Genomic DNA, 20,985 nt, shown 5'->3' on the forward strand with positions numbered 1-20,985 from the left:
TCTACATGCAGTAACAGTCTATTCTTATAATGTATTGCTGGCTGTACAGCATGCTGAACAATCTCCATGAGAAATTGACAAGCAATAGATTATTTTACATTATTACATTAACATGCTCTTCCCTTGATGTGCAGTAAATGTGACAAGCACGAATAATTCTTCATACAGAGACACAATATAATAATATAAAATGGTCAATACAGAGCGTAAGATACTGATTAATTACACACAGTTGTTTTACTTCAGAGCAGAATCAGCTACTGTGCGAACAATGTCCTTATTTCATTATTAGTAATTATTCATGATGGAAGTCTATATGACTATCATTGGATGAAATGTTCTAATTAATGCAAGTTGTAGGGCAATTCTAATAAACTGCAGAAAACTGAAGTATAATATAATATAGACTTTTCAAAGAGGACAACCTCATTAGGTCTCAATCATGAAATCTAAAAATGAGCAAAAAGTATAGGTGCCATTATTTTTTCCCTGAGCAGTTTTAAAATTACATAACATATCTTACTGGATAATATGAGAAAGAGGGACATCTTAAAGGGAACCTGTCATGTCAAAAAACACTATTAACCTGCAGCTATGGAGTTAGTCTACAGGTCAATAGAGTTCTAAAGCTGTGTGCCTGCTGCACTGAAAGCACGGCTACCAGCAGGAAATTCACTTTTTTGCTTTAGGGTATGTGGACACGTTGCGGATTTTCTGCGGATTCGCAGCGTTTTTTCAAGTGCAGAAACGCACGTGTCCGTCTCGTCTCTGCACGCTCCCTCACCGCTCCCTCCTCATGTCTTAGCCTGTCTTGTCCCAAGTTTGGAACGTTGTGCCATGGTCATTAAAGGACAATTACACTATTGAAGACTGTGGGTGAGTGCTGCATTCATTTATACCTATAGAAATGCTACAGCCGGTATCTGATACTTGCTGCCCATGGTTCAGGTTGCATATATGTGCTATGGGTTTTCCTTTAATATTCATACTGTATCTGCATATCACACGAAGAAGTATGTGCAGTATGACACTCGTAATTGCCATAAAAAACGGTACAGTTCATATAAAATTCAGCGCCCGTTAAGATAAAAATACAACGCTCACTAACGCATTTCAAGCACTGACTGCATCCTTAGCGGTAGCAGCTATGGCTAAAGCAGCTGTCAGCGATCAAAGCACTTCAGGTGTGAGTCGTGTTTTTATCTTCACTGCTCTTGGTTTTTATACATTTCTGAAGAATAAAATAAACCATTTTTTATGACAATTACGAGCGCTGGACTGGATTTAGCTCATATTTCTGCTTCTGCTTTAGTCATCCATGAAATAGATTGAGATCCATACGTAGAGTATATAAGTGTATTCATCCCATATTAATGATTTATGGAACAATATATATTTTATTATATAAATATAATAAAATATAATAATTATTATACATAATATATTATATATTTTTTATTACTATATGTACAGTACATTTGACCAATCTCATATATTATACTGTTGTGACACATTACATCCTTTTGGTCTCATAACTCATTATTTTTATATGATGTTTTTGTTGCTTTTAATCAGCTTTCTATAATAAAATGTAACTGTTTCTGTATCACTGGTTTCATATGTATAATTTTAACTGTAGACTATGAAATTGGGTGCATGTATCTATAGTATACCTTTCTGCTGTCTGTAACTATACCCTTATTTTATTGTCAAGAGAAAATAAAAATATTCCAGATACATTAAGCCCTTAAGGACCAAGGGTATTTCCGTTTTTACGTTTTCGTTTTTCGCTCCCCTTCTTTCCAGAGCCATAACTTTTTTATTTTTCCGCCAATATGGTCATGTGAGGGCTTGTTTCTTGCAGGATGAGTTGCACTTTTGAACAACACCATTTGTTTTAGCATGTCGTGGATTTGAAAATGGGAAAAAATTCCAAGTGCAGTGAAATAGCAATAAAAGTGAAATCCCACATTTGTTTTTTGTTTGGCTTTTTCACTAGGTTCACTAAATGCTGTAACTGACCTGTCATTATGATTCTCCAGGTCATTACGAGTTCATAGACACCAAACATGTCTAGGTTATTTTTTATCTAAGTGGTGAAAAAAATTCCAAACTTTGTTAAAAAAAATATTTCATTTTCTGATACCCGTAGCGTCCCCATTTTTCATGATCTCGGTTTGGTTGAAGGCTTATTTTTTGCGTGCCGAGCTGACGTTTTTAATGATACCATTTTGGTGCAGATACGATCAATTTATCACCCGTTATTGCATTTTAATGAAATGACACAAAGACCTTTTTTTCTCACTACGCCATTTAATGATCAGCTTCATCCTTTATTTTTATTGATAGATCGGATGATTCTGAATGCGGCAATACCAAATAAGTGTAGGTTTGATTTTTTTTTTATTGTTTTATTTTGAATGAGGCGAAAGGGGGGTGATTTGAAGTTTTATATATTTGTAAAAACATTTTTTTTTGCTATTGGCATGATTCAATAGCCTCCATGGGAGACTAGAAGCCACCATAACTATGTCTGTCATTGAACATTAAGGGGTTAGGGACTTTTTAAAACCAATATTATATTTATAATAATGTTCTTTATATAGTCATTATATTCCATAGCACTTTACAGTTCAGAGGGTACATGTACAATCAACAAGCATTAAAGGGAATCTGTCAGCAGATTTTGCAATGTAGGGACAGAGACCATGATTGCAGCGATGTACCACTTAGCTTTCTGGGTGCAGCAGTTGTGGCAGAATCATAATTTCCTATGCTGCAGATCTTACAGCACTCAGAATGCTGAGACTTGTGTAACCCCACCCATACAACTGATTGACAGATATTTACTAATCAGTGCTGGGAGAGGCATTGGACTAAGATGCACCATGCATTTTGCCCTCTTGTGATAATCTCCTGATGAAAAAGCACTAATTGTATTGAAACAGCAAAACACAGCCTAGTAAATAATCACTGAAATCAGGGTCTCTTCACCTACATCATGTTACTCTCAAATTACACAGCAAAAACCTGCTGACACTTCCTTTACAAGGAAGCTGTCATCCAAAAATGACCTATTGTTTAAATCATGTTTTTGTGTTAAATTATATTTATGGGTTTTTTTATTGCATTTTTTACATATCACAATCTATTAAAAATAAAAATGCAGCTCTTGCAATTTTCACACTGACTAATGGGGCTTTTTACACTTTCGCTTACTACTGTTTCAAGAAATAACACATGTTCATAGCCACAATGGTTGGATTACAACGTTGCCCTTAGGTGCTAAAGTAAGTGTCTAATGAGCATGTGCAAAAGTCATTGTGAAGAGAGAGGGGACAGTGTCAGGTGTGACATTACCTATTGTGATTGGTGGATCCTGTGTAATCATCTGTGTATAGGGGTGCAACCTGTCACTGTAATCCTGCCTCCGATGATGGGGTGCCTTGCTATAAACTCTTCCTGAAAGGAAAGGAAGTACAAGTAAAAAAACAGCCTCAGTGGCCAGTGTGAAAATTGTAGGACCATTGATAAGTATTTTTTACATAAAGGTCATAATATAAAAAAAAAATTGCCTTTTTTTTATTTGCACGTAACACTAAAATCTGACATAAACAAAAGGTTATTTCTGATGATAGCTTCCATTTAAAGGCTAGTGCGGGATCTACTTCTTTAATAAGTGGATTAGATATGAACTGTATTTGTGTTTTATGCATGGCTATGTGCTGCAGTTGTGTGTTCTATAAACAGTGGGGGGAATAAGTATTTGATACACCGCCGATTTTGCAAGTTTTCCCCCATACAAAGAATAAAGGGGTCTGTAATATTAATCATAAGTACACTTCACCTGTGAGAGACAGAATCTAAAAATAAATCCAGAAAATCACATTGTATGCTTTTTACATAATTAATTTGCATTTTATTGCATGAAATAAGAATTTGATAAAATAGAAAAACAGACCTCTGTTGGCAATTACAGAGGTCAGACGTTTCCTGCAGTTCTTGACCAAGTTTGCACACAATGCAGCAGGGATTTTGGCCCACTCATCCACACATATCTTCTCCAGCTTTTTCAGGTTTCGGGGCTATCACAGGACATCATTGCGTTTCAGCTCCTTCCAAAGATTTTCTATTGGCTCTTACTGAGGGAAGGAGGTTGTTGTCCAAAAACTCACAATTCATGACCCCATCCATATTCTCTGAAATACGGTGCATTCATCCTGTCCCCTTTGTAGAAAAGCACCCCATAGTATGATGTTTCTCCACCATGCTTCACAGTAGGGACGGTGTTCTTGGGGTTGTATTCATCCTTCGCATTCCTCTAAACACTGCAAGTGGAGTTGATATAAAAAAGTTCTATTTTGGTCTCATCTGACCACATGACCTCTTCCCATACCTCCTCTGGATCATCCAGATGGTCACTGGTGAATTTCAAATGGGTCTGCGCAGGTACTGGAGTGAGCAGGGGACCTTGTGTGGCCTGCAGGAGTTTGATCCATGAAAGCGCAGTGTGTTACTATAGGTAATGTTTGAGACTGTGGTCCCAGCTCACTCACTTCAGATCATGGACCAGGTCATCTTGTGTAGTTCTGGGCTGATTCCTAACCTTTCTCAGAATCATCCTTACCCCACGAGGCAAGATCTTGCACGGAGCCCCAGACAGAGGAAGTTTGACAGTCATCTTGGGTTTCTTCCATTTTCTATTAATAGTGCCAATAGTTGTTGCCTTCTCATCAAGCTGCTGGCCTATTGTCCTGTAGCCTATCCCAGTCTTGCACAGGTCTACAATTTTGTCCCTGGTGTCCTTAGACAGCCCTTTGGTCTTGGTCATGGTGGAGAGGTTGGAGTGAGATTGAGCGTTTGGACAGGTGTCCTTTATACAGATAATGAATTCAAACAGATGCAATTAATACAGGTAATGAGGTCAGTGCAGGAGGGCTTCTTAAAGAAAAACAACATGTCTGTGAGAGCCAGAATTCTGCTGGTTGGTAGGTGATCAAATACTTATTTCATGCAATAAAATGTAAGTTAAATATTTAAAAATCAAACAATGTGATTTTCTGGTTGTTATTTTTAGATTCTGTCTCTCAGAAGTGTACCTGCGATAAAAATTACAGACCTCTCCATTCCTTGTAGGTGGGAAAACTTGCAATGCAAATACATATTTCCCCACTGTAGTTATGTACTAATTTATTAGTATATGGAAATATTTCACTATTGACTTGCACTTGTTTTGAATAATCTCTCCATAGTGTTAACCCCTTAATAACCGCCAATATGCCTTTTAACGGTGGTAGTTAAGGGTACTTATTCCTCAGCGCCGCTTATTAACGGCACTGAGAAATAAGGATACAGCTCCCTCCAGCGGAAAATCAACATGATTCGGGTCGGTTTTTACCGTCCCCAGTGTTGCGATCGCCGTTATTCACCTAATAAAGGTGACCACCAAAAAAATTCAGATTTCCCATTTATTTCTCTCTCCTCTGATATGATATAGCATACAAGAGTAGAGAGACATGGGATCCCCCTAGCCCCCCTGGTACATCCAGTGTCCCTGGAACATCAGCTCTATCCCCCAGCATCTTGTTCCGGAAAGAAAATGACAGGCGCATGCGCAGTGCACCCGCCGAGATCTGCCAGATGGCACCCGGCAACAATAGGAGATGGTTGGGGTTGGGGCTAGGGTTAGGGTTGGGGCTAGAACTAGGGTTAGGGTTGGGGCTAGGGTTAGAGCTAGGGTTAACGTTGGGCTAGGATTAGGGTTGGGGCTAGGGTTAGGGTTGGGGTTAGAGCTAGGGTTAGGCTTGGGCTAGGGTTTGGGCTAGGGTTAGAGCTAGAGTTAGGGTTGGGGCTAGAGTTGGCTTTGTGTTGGGGTTAGGATTTTGTGATGGGGTTAGGGTTGTGGTGTTGGAGTTAAAGTGGTGTTGGGGTTAGGGTTGTGGTTAGGGTTATAGTTAGGGTTGTGATTAGGGTTAGGGGTGTGTTGGGGTTAAGGTTGGGGTTAGGGATGTGTTAGGGTTGGAGTTAGAATTTGGCGGTTTCCACTGTTTAGGTATATCAGGAGGTCTCCAAACGTGACATGCCACCTGCCATTGGGTACAGTCAATTTTGTGTTCAAAAAGTCAAACGGTGTCCCCAGCGGCTTCTCCCCATCCTGATGCCCAGACAGTTCTCTACATTGTAGGGTTTCAATTCTCTGATAGCCGCTTGGATATACACGTGACACAGGGTTTTATATCGCAACTGCATGTAGATTATTGTCCATAATTAACTTTACAACTCCAAAATGAAAACAGCATACCTTCTGTACAAATGAACAACACAAATAGTTCTTTCCTCACGCAATAAAACAAAGTAAATCTAGAAGCCTCACCAATCTCGGTATTCCAGGTAGGATAAGCTTAAGCAGTTTTAAATGTGTTCATTAAACAAATATCTCTCTTTAGCCCCAGCCCAAACTGTACAACACTGAGATACCCCATCTCCTGTATTATTAGGTCTACAAGCCTCGTGCTGCAATATGGGAACAACCTTTTCCACCCAGACTTTTTTGGGTGCTCCTAAATCCCAGACCCAAATCCAGTCAAATTAAAACTCTCTTAGTAACCTAGAGTTTACATTACCGAGGCCAGCCACCTTATCTGCCCTCCAGGACCTTACCTCCTGCTTTCTTACAACATATATATGAGGCTGTAATAGCAAAGTCAAGTTTTGTTTCATCCATTACTTGGTTTGAGTTGTATAAATATCTAATCAGATTCCTTTTAAAAATTATAAGAACAATGTTGTCACTCTTCTAGTGAATTTTAGAGTGTATATATCATATTGCTGACTTATCCTATGGATAGGTCCCCAAAATAAAATTGGTGGGGGACTGACACATAGAACCCCCACTAATCATTTGTTATTGGAGACTGTCAAGTACTTCAAATCAAGGGAGCTGTTAAAAGCTGATTGGTGGACTGCTGTATGTCATATTCCCTCCAAACTGATAGGTTCATAACATGGCTCTGGAACTGGGGAACAGGGTCCTGCAGAGACCAGTCTTGAATAGAATGGAGGTTTGAATGCTCGTTTTCGTTACTTTCTTTGTCTATGTTACTGCTGCAGCAAGTTAAATACAGCGCTATTGTAATTCTGGCAGTACCATAATAAGAAAACTGTCCAACCAAGAAACCTGCCATTCACTATGTCCAAAATACAGAGACCCAAGAATACTCTTCCCGTATACAATATGCTCAGCAAAGATTGCCACCTTATACAGTCATAGTAGCACTATAAATGTTATTTATATCCCATAGTTATGTATTTTTTTCATTTGGGGTGCACACTGGTGCACCATACAATATGGCAGACTGGCATCAGGAGGAGCAGGACTGCAGGAGACTTGTCCATTTCCTCACAGACAGAAAAAAAGAGGTTTGGTACCGCCAGTCAAAAAATAATGCTCTCAGTGTGGTAAACAAGATAATCTTGTAGCTATGATACCTTTTAATGGCTAACAAAAATAAAATAATTCATGTTACAAATCAAGCTATCGGGACTTCTTAGGTCCCTTCCTCAGGCATGGTACACCGTGCCAGAGGAAGGGACCGAAGAAGTCCCGAAAGCTTGCTTTGTAACCTCACAGATAGAGGAAACTTCTATCAAGCAAAACAGGGTTGTGACCACATGGGAGTGTTTGTGCACATAGTGTCCATAGTGTTACATAGGACTCGGAAACATCAGGTAACATCAACTACATTATCTGCACTCAGAGAGGTATCACTCTGTTATCTGTGGTGTTCCATGGAACTGCAGGTAACATCTACTGCAATACCAGTATTCAGAGTTATTACATGGGACTGCGGGTACCATCTACTACATTATCTGTACTCAGAGACTTATTGCTGTGTTATCTATGAGGTAACATAGGACTGCAGGTGACATCCACTACAATAGCTATACTTAGAGAGGTATCACTGTGTTATTTGTGGTGTTCCATGGAACTGCAGGTAACATCTACTGCAATACCTGTATTCAGAGTTACTACTATAACTGTGGTGTTACATGGGACTGCGGTAACATCTACTACATTATCTGTACTCAGAGACTTGTTGCTGTGTTATCTATGAGGTAACACAGGACTGCAGGTGACATCTACTACATCTATAGTATAACGCTGGGAGCGTCACTCTGTCCGAAGCCTTTATAGACTGCGCAAGCGCCGGCGCAGTCTGGACCCCACAGAGTGACGCTCCCAGGAGATCGCGGTATGCGTAAACACTGAACGCACACCGCGATCTCCACCGGAGAGGCAGGGACGTGCCAGGAGGGTGAGTATATTCACCTGTCCCCTGTTCCAGCGCTGCGTGCGGCTCCTTCTCCCAGGTCCTCTGCCTGTGACGTTCACAGTTCAGAGGGCGCGATGACGCGCTTAATGCGTGCCGCCCTCTGACTGAACAGTTACGGGGGCATATAATACCATGGAGCATCTTATGGGACCATCAACCATAATGGAGCAGTGTACGGGGGCATATAATACCATGGAGCATCTTATGGGGCCATCAACCATAATGGAGCAGTGTACGGGGGCATATAATACCATGGAGAATCTTATGGGGCCATCAACCATAATGGAGCAGTGTACAGGGGCATATAATACCATGGAGCATCTTATGGGGCCATCAACCATAATGGAGCAGTGTACGGGGCATATAATACCATGGAGCATCTTATGGGGCCATCAACCATAATGGAGCACTGTACGGGGCATATAATACCATGGAGCATGTTATGGGGGCCATAAACCTTTATGGAGCAGTGTACGGGGCATATAAAACTATGGAGCATGTTATGGGGGCCATAAACCTTTATGGAGCAGTGTACGGCGCATATACTATGGAGCATCTTATGGGGGCCATAAACCTTTATGGAGCAGTGTACGGCGCATATACTATGGAGCATCTTATGGGGGCCATAAACCTTTATGGAGCAGTGTATGGCGCATATACTATGGAGCATCTTATGGGGGCCATAAACCTTTATGGAGCAGTGTACGGGGCATATACTATGGAGCATCTTATGGGGGCCATAAACCTTTATGGCGCAGTGTACGGGGCATATACTATGGAGCATCTTATGGGGGCCATAAACCTTTATGGAGCAGTGTACGGGGCATATACTATGGAGCATCTTATGGGGGCCATAAAACTTTATGGAGCAGCGTATGGGGCATATGGATGGGAGCAGCAAATTACAGAACGGTGGTGCAGGATGGGAGCAGCACATGACATAACGGGGGTGCAGGATGGGAGCAGCACATGACAGAATAGGGCAGCACATGACAGAACGGGGGTGCAGGATGGCAGCAGCACATGACAGAACGGGGGCGCAGGATGGGAGCAGCACATGACAGAACGGGGGCGCAGGATGGGAGCAGCACATGACAGAACGGGGGTGCAGGATAGCAGCAGCACATGACAGAACGGGGGCGCAGGCTGGGAGCAGCACATGGCAGGATGGGGGCGCAGGATGGGTGCAGCACATGTCAGAATGGAGGCGCGGGATGGGAGCAGCACATGTCAGAATGGAGGCGCAGGATGGGAGCAGCATATGTCAGAATGGGGGCGCAGGATGGAGCAGGTCATGACAGGATGGGGGCGCAGGATGGGTGCAGCACATGTCAGAATGGAGGCGCAGGATGGGTGCAGCACATGTCAGAATGGAGGCGCAGGATGGGAGCAGCACATGTCAGAATGGGGGCGCAGGATGGAGCAGCTCATGACAGGATGGAGACCATATACCAATATAAACGCTCGCCACCTGGGCGTAGAACGGGTTCAATAGCTAGTTATCTATACTTAGATAGGTATCATTATGTTATCTGTGGCATTTTTTGGAGATGGAAGGGGGAAGGTGTGCAAAATATGTCGCTATGTGCACACGTTGCAGATTTGACTGTGGAATTTTCTGTGCAGATTCTGCATTTCTTGGCAGAAAACGCAGGTCAGAATCTGCGCCTTTTTTTGGTATGTGCACATGTTGCAGATTTTTGTGCAGATTTCTTCCTTTTTTAACCCTGCAGATTTCTATTATGGAATTCGTGCAGAAACGCAGCAGATCTGCACAAAATAAGTGACATGCTCCTTTTTTAAATCTGCTGTGTTTTCCGTGCAGATTTTTCTGCACCATTAGCACAGCATTTTTTTGCCATTGATTTACTTTGTACTGTAAATCACTTGCAGATCTGCAGGAAATCTGCAATGTGTGTACATACCCTTACAGCATGGGCCTGCTATATTTTCTGACTCTAGCAGCAGCCCTGCTGGTAGAACCATCAGTATAGTAAAAGTAGTGTCAGCATTAGTGATGAGTGAGTATGCTCGTTACTCGAGTTTCTCCGAGCATGCTCGGGTTGTCTCCAAGTATTTCAGCATGATCGGAGATTCAGTTTATGTCGACGCAGCTGCATGATTTGCGGCTGTTAGACAGCTTGAATATATGTGGGGATTCACTAACAAACAGGCAACCCCCACCTGTATTCAGGCTGTCTAGCAGTCGCAAATCATGCAGCTGCAACGAAATAAACTGAATCTCTGAGCACACCAAAATACTTGGAGACCACCCGAGCATGCTCGGAGAAACTCGAGTAACGAGCATACTTGCTCATCACTAGTCAGCATTAAAACACTGTGCTAAATAGCAATAAAGTGAATACTGAAGGCAACAACATCTGAGTTACGCATCCAAGGTGGCCGCTCATCTAGACTGTTCTTATTCCATACACACTTGTAGGCAGAGACCGCTCAGCCTACATGAGCATGCAGGGAGAAGCCAGAGGGGACCTGCCTCCTGGACTAGTCCCTTCTCACCCAGCCACGCAATCAGTTCTTTTTCTTGGGAATGCAGCTGCATAAAACAAAGATGATTGTAATGCAAGAATTGGTCTCTGCTTCTTCCCCATGATTCGGGCAGAACGAATCACATAACAAGTTTAAATTGACCTTGTCCATAAGGTGTTAAAATTGTATACTATGCATCCAATCCAAACACACCTAATCCATATGCTCCAACTTGATTCCTCTTGGATGCCTCGCCTTTTAGTATGCAGCACACAGGCTCACATCTTAAACACAGATTTTTGGAGCTATACATAGTCTAATTAAAAAATGTCAATGTTTAAATTGTGCAAAATTGTGATGATAAATGATGTCATACGATATTGTTTATTTACAGTCCTCTCGCTCAATGATTTGACATGAAGTGATAGAAATGTTAACAGCTGGGAGAATAACGTGCGGAGGATGCGATAGTGACAGGAGTTATGTATTGCCCTTGTTAACCTATGTTCACCTGCAAGGGAGACTTTATATAAACTATGTGCTTTTTATTATCAAAGTCTCCCAGCTGCAAACCTGAAGAAAACAGCACAACAGGTGTTAAATAAAACATCAGGCAAGCACTGCGGAGCTGGGTCTATATGTGGAGTAAAGCAGATGTTGTTTTTTTTCTGCTGTTAACAACTGTTGACAGAGGTGGGAATTGTGGTCGGATCGACTAGCGAATAGCAACCAGCATACATTCACTTATTGCAATTATTCCAATTATTTTGTTTAATAATGCCTGAGCAGTTTTCTCTTGTTTTGATTCTATTTTGTTAACACGGGATAATGATTGGGAATTATGTTGATGGATAATGGATTTAGATCTTGGCGGCACTCATACATTGGCAATAGGCCGTGAAAGGGGAACCACAATATAATGGCTTTATAGTGTGAGTGTATGGACTGCTCAGTGTCTAATACAGACCTTATCATGCCAATATGTTGCAGCTTAGAGACAGGCTGATACAGTTGTGAGGACAGAACTATGTTAATGTCTACATGTTAAAGTTTTTGAACAAATCATGCCAGACATATCATTCGAAGCAAGGATCACCAAGCTACGACTTGCCTAATTTGAACACATCACTGGTGAAGGACATCATGGTCGGAAGAATAGAAGGAAAAAGGCGAAGAACAAGACCAGCAACTGAATGGCTTAACACTATTAAGATAATGGCGGAGAACACCCTGGTGAACCTATCTAGGGTTGCACAAGATCAATCTTCCTGAAGAGCGTTCATCCAGTAAGTCGCCACGGCTCGAGATCTAGCCGAAGGCTGTTAACTGATAATAAATGATAATAATATGTAAAAGGGAGTCTGTCAACAGGTTTCCACAACCTAATCTGAGAGCAGCATCATGTAGGAACAGAAACCTTGATTTCAGTGATTTGTCACTTATTGGGCCACTTGCTCCTGTTTTGATAAAAGTTTTATCCGCTGAGGATTATCACTTGTAGGGCTAATAAACCTGCTGCCATGTAGTCCTCCATCTTCATGAGGTCAGTACAACCTCGCCCCGTCACTGATTGACAGCTTTCTGTGTACACTGTCCATATGAAGAAAGCTGCCAATCAGTGTTGGGATAAGGTTATACAGAACTCATGAAAATGAAGGACTACACAGCAATGGGTGTAGTCCTATAATGATAATATCCTGCTAATAAATCAAGAATTTTATCAGAACTACAACAAGCAGGCCAGTAAGTGGGAATCAATGTCTCTGTCCCTACATCATTCTGCTCCCAGATTACAGGACAAAAATTTGCTGACAGATTCCCTTTAATGGTTGAAATGAAGATCTTGCTCATATGGAAGTCAATGTGGGCAAGTGTATTTTTGTAAGCAGCAGCAAAGGTCAGGCTGTGGACTGAAGCTTACTTTCACCTTCCTCCTGCTCTTGGCTGACAAATTTAGCACTGTGGTCATCACATGCTGGCCATAGTTTTTTGTATTCTGTTAGTGAGAGATCTTTCATGTTTTTTTAATACATCGAAATTGGTGCCTGACAGATCCTTTTGACTTATCTGTCATGATTTCTGCAGATTTGGATATGGTAACATTCTATGTTATTTTGTCAGTCAAAAATGACAAAAACTGACAAACTGGACTCTAAATCTTAGCATAAACATTAGATGGCTGTCAGCCAAAGGATGGTTCGGCTGGTCATTCCTTGGGCAGCCATCTTGGCTGGCTCTCCTAAACACAGGGTGTTCCTGTGTTCTCTATGAAACTGTTGTTGCCAGACACGTCTGGTGGCTTATCTCCGGGAGACAATATGATTAGCAGTCCATAATCAGACATGCCAGGGCGATATTTGCTCGTACAGTAAATTCTTCGGGAATACCATACACATTGGACTGCACCCATGGATAATGGAAATCAGCAGCTTTGGCCGACATTAGTCTAATGTGTATGGGAGCCTTAACGGAATCCAACAGCAGATACAAAACTAATATTGAAATCAATGGGATGATAAAGGAAATATTTATTTACATTTTATCTAATGGTAACAGAGTAGAAAAAAGCCTGAGTGTAAATAGAGCTTTAGGCCTCATACATAATATGGTCATACAGGAGCTCAGTATTTACTGTGCAGCTCTAATCAATATGGCACACTGTGCTAACATTCGTATGGAATCCAGCAAAAAATAAGGACTATAATAGAGGTATTCTCTCCTAGAATCATGGCTTTCAAGGAGGGTTTCCTATCACATGCAGCACCCAATGCAGAACCATGTTTCCATGGACAGGTCCTACAATGACCTAGCCCTGTTTTACACTAGTGTAGAACCTCTTAGAAGATATAGATGAAAATGAAAAATATACTAACACCAATACTGTTACTAAATCAACTAAATCAAGCTCCGTAATAATGTTGTTTATAGTTGTACCAAAAGTGAAAGTCAGTCTACTAAATGGATTTCTGCTTCACATCACATACACTGTTGGGACACGTTGAGCTTCTCAAAATCTACTACTTCCGAAATACATTACAGTTCCCCCAACCAAGCAATCAAAGAGGACCACCGAACCAATCTCAAAACTTCTCATACAACCCAAGATTTCACTTACTGTCCATAAACTTTGCTGGCTCCACAGATAGCATAGCATTAGTTAAGTGTACTAATCTATTTTGAATTGCTATTTTGTTATTTTTTACCCAAGACATATGTTTCATAGACTTCTTGAGTCTTTGGGCCTTCAATTCCAGTGTGGATACATATGATAGATACATTGAAATATACAGTATAAAAGATGAATAAGGTAAAAGTATAATGTCCATGCTTTTGATTTTTGTCTTGATATTATCGGGGTGTAACTATAATAGGTGCAGAGGTTGCAAAAACATTTGGAGTTAAGGAGCCAAAAAGGTCACTTTGGCCAATATGAAAAGACTATTACTATTAAAGATTTTTTCCATTGGGGCGCACAAATTTCACGTTACCCCGCTGGTTATCACAATGCTTGTTACATTGTATGTGACATTTTAATTATTCTTTTTTTCTAAAGTCATTTGTGCTACTTTCAAATAAAATTTAAAAATTAACTTTTTATAAGTTACTTATAAATTTATTTTTTGGCTCCTGGAAATATTGTGCACCACGATTTCTGTATCCTTGAGTCTTATGGTCTGTCTTTACTCCTATATTAGATAAAAAGTAAATATGAAAAAATATGAAAGGGAAAAAAAATCATCAACAGCCAGCAGGTGTTAAGATGAGAAAATAATTCAGTGATCTTTACATCTCCAGGCCAATTTATATTGTCAGACAGCAGGTTTAGATTACTCAAAGATGCCAGTGCAATAATGAGTTGCTGTACCAACTGATCACAGAATATCTGTGGGGAGAGACTTGTACCAGTAAAAATATTGAAAGTCTTATTGGAACTGAAGTTAGAATCTCGAAAACAATAAAACGCACAGATGAGAAACCCTCAAGTGATAAACTCTAGCTTCAAACAGGAAACTCCCATTAGAAAACAGTCATGCACATTTAAAGAAGCAGCCGCTTATACTGGATGGCCATGTTGCCAATGTATGTGCATCAATTGAGGATAGACTATTTTGGTAGAATATTAGGAACTGCAGAAACTATGCTCTCATTCTTGTGAAGCAATGTGCTATCTTTGCTACAAAAACATAAAAACAAACTAAGGAAATTAAATTAGGAAAACTACCTACAGTAGATAGCAAAACTCATGCAAAGGCTAAAGATGTCAATAATTCTTCAGATTCTGATGTTATAGTAGCACTCCCATCTCAATTTTTTTAAATTAAATGTGTATATATGTGCATGTAATGTAATGTGAGTGTATCAATGTACTCACCTACCACCACCATCGTCAGGATCCAGAAATGTTCTCCTCTTCTCAGTGACATCACCCCTCTGCAGAATCTTCTCCTCTTCTCAGTGACATCAGCCCTCTGCAGACTCTTCTCCTCTTCTCAGTGACATTACCCCTCTGCAGACTCTTCTCCTCTTCTCAGTGACATCATACCTCTGCAGACTCTTCTCCTCTTTTCAGTGACATCACCCCTCTGTAGACTCTTCTCAGTGACATCACCCCTCTACAGACTCTTCTCCTCTTCTCAGTGACATCACCCCTCAGTAGACTCTTCCTCCACTTATCAGTGACATCACCCCTCTCCAGACTCTTCTCCTCTTCTCAGTGACATCACCCCTCTGTAGACTCTTCTCTTCTCAGCAACATCACCCCTCTGCAGACTCTTCTTTTCTTCTCAGTGATATCACCCCTCTGTAGACTCTTCTCAGTGACATCACCCCTCTACAGAATCTTCTCTTCTCAGTGACATCACCAATCTGCAGACTCTTTTCCTCTTCTCAGTGATATCACCCCTCTGTAGACTCTTCTCAGTGACATCACCCCTCTACAGACTCTTCTCTTCTCAGTGATATCACCCCTCTGCAGACTCTTCTCCTCTTCTCAGTGACATTACCCCTCTGCAGACTCTTCTCCTCTTCTCAGTGACATCATCCCTCTGCAGACTCTTCTCCTCTACTCAGTGACATCACCCCTCTGTAGACTCTTCTCTTCTCAGTGACATCACCCCTCAGTAGACTCTTCTCCTCTTCTCAGTGACATCACCCCTCTCCAGACTCTTCTCCTCTTCTCAGTGACATCACCCCTCTGTAGACTCTTCTCCTCTTCTCAGTGACATCACCCCTCTGCAAAATCTTCTCCTCTTCTCAGTAACATCACCAATCTGCAAACTCATCTCCTCCTCTCAGTGACATCACCCCTCTGCAAAATCTTCTCTTCTCAGTGACATCACCCTTCTGAAGACTCTTCTCCTCTTCTCAGTGACATCACCAATCTGCACTCTTTTCCTCTTCTCAGTGACATCACTCCTCTGTAGACTCTTCTCCTCTTCTCAGTGACATCACCCCTCTACAGACTCTTCTCCTCTTCTCAGTGACATCACCCCTCTGCAGACTCTTCTCTTCTCAGTGACATCACCCCTCTACAGACTCTCCTCTTCTCAGTGACATCACCCCTCTGTAGACTCTTCTCTTCTCAGTGACATCACCCCTCTACAGACTCTTCTCCTCTTCTCAGTGACATCACCCCTCTGCAGACTCTTCTCTTCTTCTCAGTGACATCACCAATCTGCAGACTCTTCTCCTCTTCTCAGTGAAAACATCGCTCTGCAGACTCTTCTCCTCTTCTCAGTGACATCACCCCTCAGTAGACTCTTCTCAGTGACATCACCCCTCTACAGACTCTTCTCTGTGACATCACCCTTCAGTAGACTCTTCTCATATTCTCAGTGACATCACCCCTCTGCAGACTCTTCTCTTCTCAGTGACATCACCCCTCTGTAGACTCTTCTCCTCTTCTCAGTAACATCACCCCTCTGCAAAATCTTCTCCTCTTCTCAGTAATATCACCAATTTGCAGACTCTTCTCCTCTTCTCAGTGACATCACCCCTCTGCAGAATCTTCTCCTCTTCTCAGTGACATCACCAATCTGCAGACTCTTCTCTTCTCAGTGACATCACCCCTCTGCAGACTCTTCTCCTCTTCTCAGTGACATCACCCCTCTGCAGACTCTTCTCCTCTTCTCAGCAACATCACCAAACTGCAGACTCTCCTCTTCTCAGTGACATCACCCCTCTGCAAAATCTTCTCCTCTTCTCAGTAATATCACCAATCTGCAGACTCTTCTCAGTGACATCCCCCCTCTGCAGAATCTTCTCCTCTTCTCAGTGACATCACCAATCTGCAGACTCTTCTCTTCTCAGTGACATCACCCCTCTGCAGACTCTTCTCTTCTCAGTGACATCACCCCTCTGCAGACTCTTCTCCTCTTCTCAGTGACATCACCCCTCTGCAGACTCTTCTCTTCTTCTCAGTGACATCACCAATCTGCAGAATCTTCTCCTTTTCTCAGTGAAAACATCCCTCTGCAGACTCTTCTCCTCTTCTCAGTGACATCACCCCTCAGTAGACTCTTCTCAGTGACATCACCCCTCTACAGACTCTTCTCTGTGACATCACCCTTCAGTAGACTCTTCTCATCTTCTCAGTGACATCACCCCTCTGCAGAATCTTCTTCTCTTCTCAGTGACATCACCCCTCAGTAGACTCTTCTCAGTGACATCACCCCTCTACAGACTCTTCTCAGTGACATCACCCCTCTGTAGACTCTTCTCCTCTTCTCAGTGACATCATCCCTCTGCAAAATCTTCTCCTCTTCTCAGTAATATCACCAATCTGCACTCTTCTCCTCTTCTCAGTGACATCACCCCTCTGCAGACTCTTCTCCTCTTCTCAGTGACATCACCCCTCTGCAGACTCTTCTCTTCTTCTCAGTGACATCACCAATCTGCAGACTCTTCTCCTCTTCTCAGTGAAAACATCCCTCTGCAGACTCTTCTCTTCTCAGTGACATCACCCCTCAGTAGACTCTTCTCAGTGACATCACCCCTCTACAGACTCTTCTCTGTGACATCACCCTTCAGTAGACTCTTCTCATATTCTCAGTGACATCACCCCTCTGCAGACTCTTCTCTTCTCAGTGACATCACCCCTCTGTAGACTCTTCTCCTCTTCTCAGTAACATCACCCCTCTGCAAAATCTTCTCCTCTTCTCAGTAATATCACCAATCTGCAGACTCTTCTCCTCTTCTCAGTGACATCACCCCTCTGCAGAATCTTCTCCTCTTCTCAGTGACATCACCAATCTGCAGACTCTTCTCTTCTCAGTGACATCACCCCTCTGCAGACTCTTCTCCTCTTCTCAGTGACATCACCCCTCTGCAGACTCTTCTCCTCTTCTCAGCAACATCACCAAACTGCAGACTCTCCTCTTCTCAGTGACATCACCCCTCTGCAAAATCTTCTCCTCTTCTCAGTAATATCACCAATCTGCAGACTCTTCTCAGTGACATCCCCCCTCTGCAGAATCTTCTCCTCTTCTCAGTGACATCACCAATCTGCAGACTCTTCTCTTCTCAGTGACATCACCCCTCTGCAGACTCTTCTCTTATCAGTGACATCACCCCTCTGCAGACTCTTCTCCTCTTCTCAGTGACATCACCCCTCTGCAGACTCTTCTCCTCTTCTCAGTGACATCACCAATCTGCAGACTCTTCTCCTTTTCTCAGTGAAAACATCCCTCTGCAGACTCTTCTCCTCTTCTCAGTGACATCACCCCTCAGTAGACTCTTCTCAGTGACATCACCCCTCTACAGACTCTTCTCTGTGACATCACCCTTCAGTAGACTCTTCTCATCTTCTCAGTGACATCACCCCTCTGCAGAATCTTCTCCTCTTCTCAGTGACATCACCCCTCAGTAGACTCTTCTCAGTGACATCACCCCTCTACAGACTCTTCTCAGTGACATCACCCCTCTGTAGACTCTTCTCCTCTTCTCAGTGACATCATCCCTCTGCAAAATCTTCTCCTCTTCTCAGTAATATCACCAATCTGCACTCTTCTCCTCTTCTCAGTGACATCACCCCTCTGCAGAATCTTCTCCTCTTCTCAGTGACATCACCAATCTGCAGACTCTTCTCAGTGACATCACCCCTCTGCAGACTCTTCTCTTCTCAGTGACATCACCCCTCTGTAGACTCTTCTCCTCTTCTCAGTGACATCACCCCTTTGCAAAATCTTCTCCTCTTCTCAGTAATATCACCAATCTGCACTCTTTTCCTCTTCTCAGTGACATCACCCCTCTGCAGAATCTTCTCCTCTTCTCAGTGACTTCACCAAACTGCAGACTCTTCTCTTCTCAGTAAAATCAAATGCCTATGGAGCGTTAGAACGAGGTTCCATAGGCATTCATTGTAAAAGAGACTTCTGGCTCATGCATAGAGTGAAAAGAGGAGAAGAATGACGATGGACACCGGAGACAGCAACGGTAGGTGAGTATATTAATACACTCACAGTATATTACAAGTATAAATACACACATCGAATAAAAAATATAAAGAATGGGGAGTGGGAGTGCTTCTTTAACCACCCATTGTTCATTATAATTGTCTAATGTGAATGGGTTGAGCTACTGAGCAATGTGCCCAAAAATGTGCATGAAATAATTTAGGCGAGTGAAAAATTCAATCTTCTAAAATTTTGTAATGTAAATAGAGAATGTTCTCTCATTCAATGATCTGACCAGCAAAAAATGAGCAGAAATTCAGAGCCTAGATAGGCATGGTTTACAGTGATTGGTTGATCCAAGGGGACTGTTCAGTAGCAGTCGGAGCATTGGAACAAGAACAGATTCATGTCATATTGTTCATCACTATTACTCAAATGCTAATGTTATTATAAAACTGTGAAATTACGGTATATTGAACATTTTATCACCAATTTGGCAACATTTTCTTTGTTCATTATCAACGGAAATGTTTGTACAATAGTTCATGAATTAATGTATATAATATAATTAGTATCACCTATGGTATTTAAGATTGAACAAACCTGCAGTTTAGATTATCTGTATACGGTATATAATCACAGTGCACTATGATGTTACGATGTAACGATCGCTATTCAACCATCTCATTCACAATTCTTGTGCTGTGTAAACATTTGTCTGCCATTACTAGTCATGAGTTATGATCACATCATTCATCGTTTAATCGATTATCTGTTTGTGTACATGAACTCTTGCAATGTGGTCTATCATGTTCTGTCCTGGTGTCTGTCATTTTGATGGAAGATTAGTGCGGCAAATTAGTACGCTATTCTTCCCATAGAAAAAAGGAATCTGCAAAATGGCTCCTACCAGAACAGCCGATGCAGATGTGAATTTTTCCTCATCCAACATTTCAACAATATAATCCCAAACAATTCATTTTGAATCCTAAAATAGCCCCAAATAGTATTTCCAATTTAAAAACCATTATTACCTAGGAAAAACTGATAGTCCAGAATCTTGTTGGGAGAAAGGAGAACTATGGTCCCGATTTATCATTGCATTTCCACCAATTTTTTGGTGTGAATAATTCCTAATTTTTAATTTTCGATTCTGCGACAAAATCATCAAATGATTTGCGTCTTTCTTAAAGTTTTCTTCAAGATATTTAACTAACTTTCTCATTTTTACGTCAATGTGGCTTTTGCAGACGTTTTTGCCTAATTAATGAAATTTAGCTTTTTTAAAGAAAAATCACTAAATTGGGCGCAAAATTACTTCGGTCTTCTAGTGGATTGATTCTATATACCATTACTTTTTACACTACGCTAAAAACTTACAAAACAGGTGAAAGACAAATAAAGAGTATTTATTATTTTGTGCAAAATTCATGTAGCATGTGTACCATTTAAGCATTTGGTGCAAAAACACAGCAACCAATCTCACAAGACAAAAAGAAAAGAGATTTAAAAAATCCTGAAATGACGAAACAGGAACCTATAATTGGCAAGACGTGTAGCAATCGATCAGTGGATCAGTTGGACGGTAGTACTGTGGACCTTTCCTATAGCACAATGATGTATAAGTGTCTCATCTCTTATAATATATTTGAACATCAAATACTCAGAAAAGTCTAATAAATAATAGTAGAAGATAATAATACTGTAGAAGACAGACACTAAAGCAGTCTAATCAGGCAGTTTAGCATGAGTACAAACCATCATCATCA

At 41.5% G+C, this 20,985-nt stretch overlaps 1 protein-coding gene across 50 annotated transcripts in view; it reads right to left on the minus strand.

The window, feature by feature from the left end:
• CELF2 (CUGBP Elav-like family member 2) overlaps positions 1-20,985 on the minus strand; it is a 671,263-nt gene that overhangs the window by 47,140 nt on the left and 603,138 nt on the right. For 15 of the 50 annotated variants that reach the window (XM_069765245.1, XM_069765239.1, XM_069765248.1 and 12 more), the window contains one exon: positions 3,361-3,462. The exons of the other annotated variants lie outside the window; for them this stretch is intronic. In XM_069765245.1, coding sequence (XP_069621346.1) covers positions 3,361-3,462 — 102 coding nt within the window. The remainder of the gene's footprint in view (positions 1-3,360; positions 3,463-20,985) is intronic. 50 annotated transcript variants of the gene reach the window in all.

The sequence above is a fragment of the Ranitomeya imitator genome, chromosome 4 (assembly GCF_032444005.1).
Source record: "Ranitomeya imitator isolate aRanImi1 chromosome 4, aRanImi1.pri, whole genome shotgun sequence".
Classification (NCBI taxonomy): Eukaryota; Metazoa; Chordata; class Amphibia; order Anura; family Dendrobatidae; genus Ranitomeya; species Ranitomeya imitator.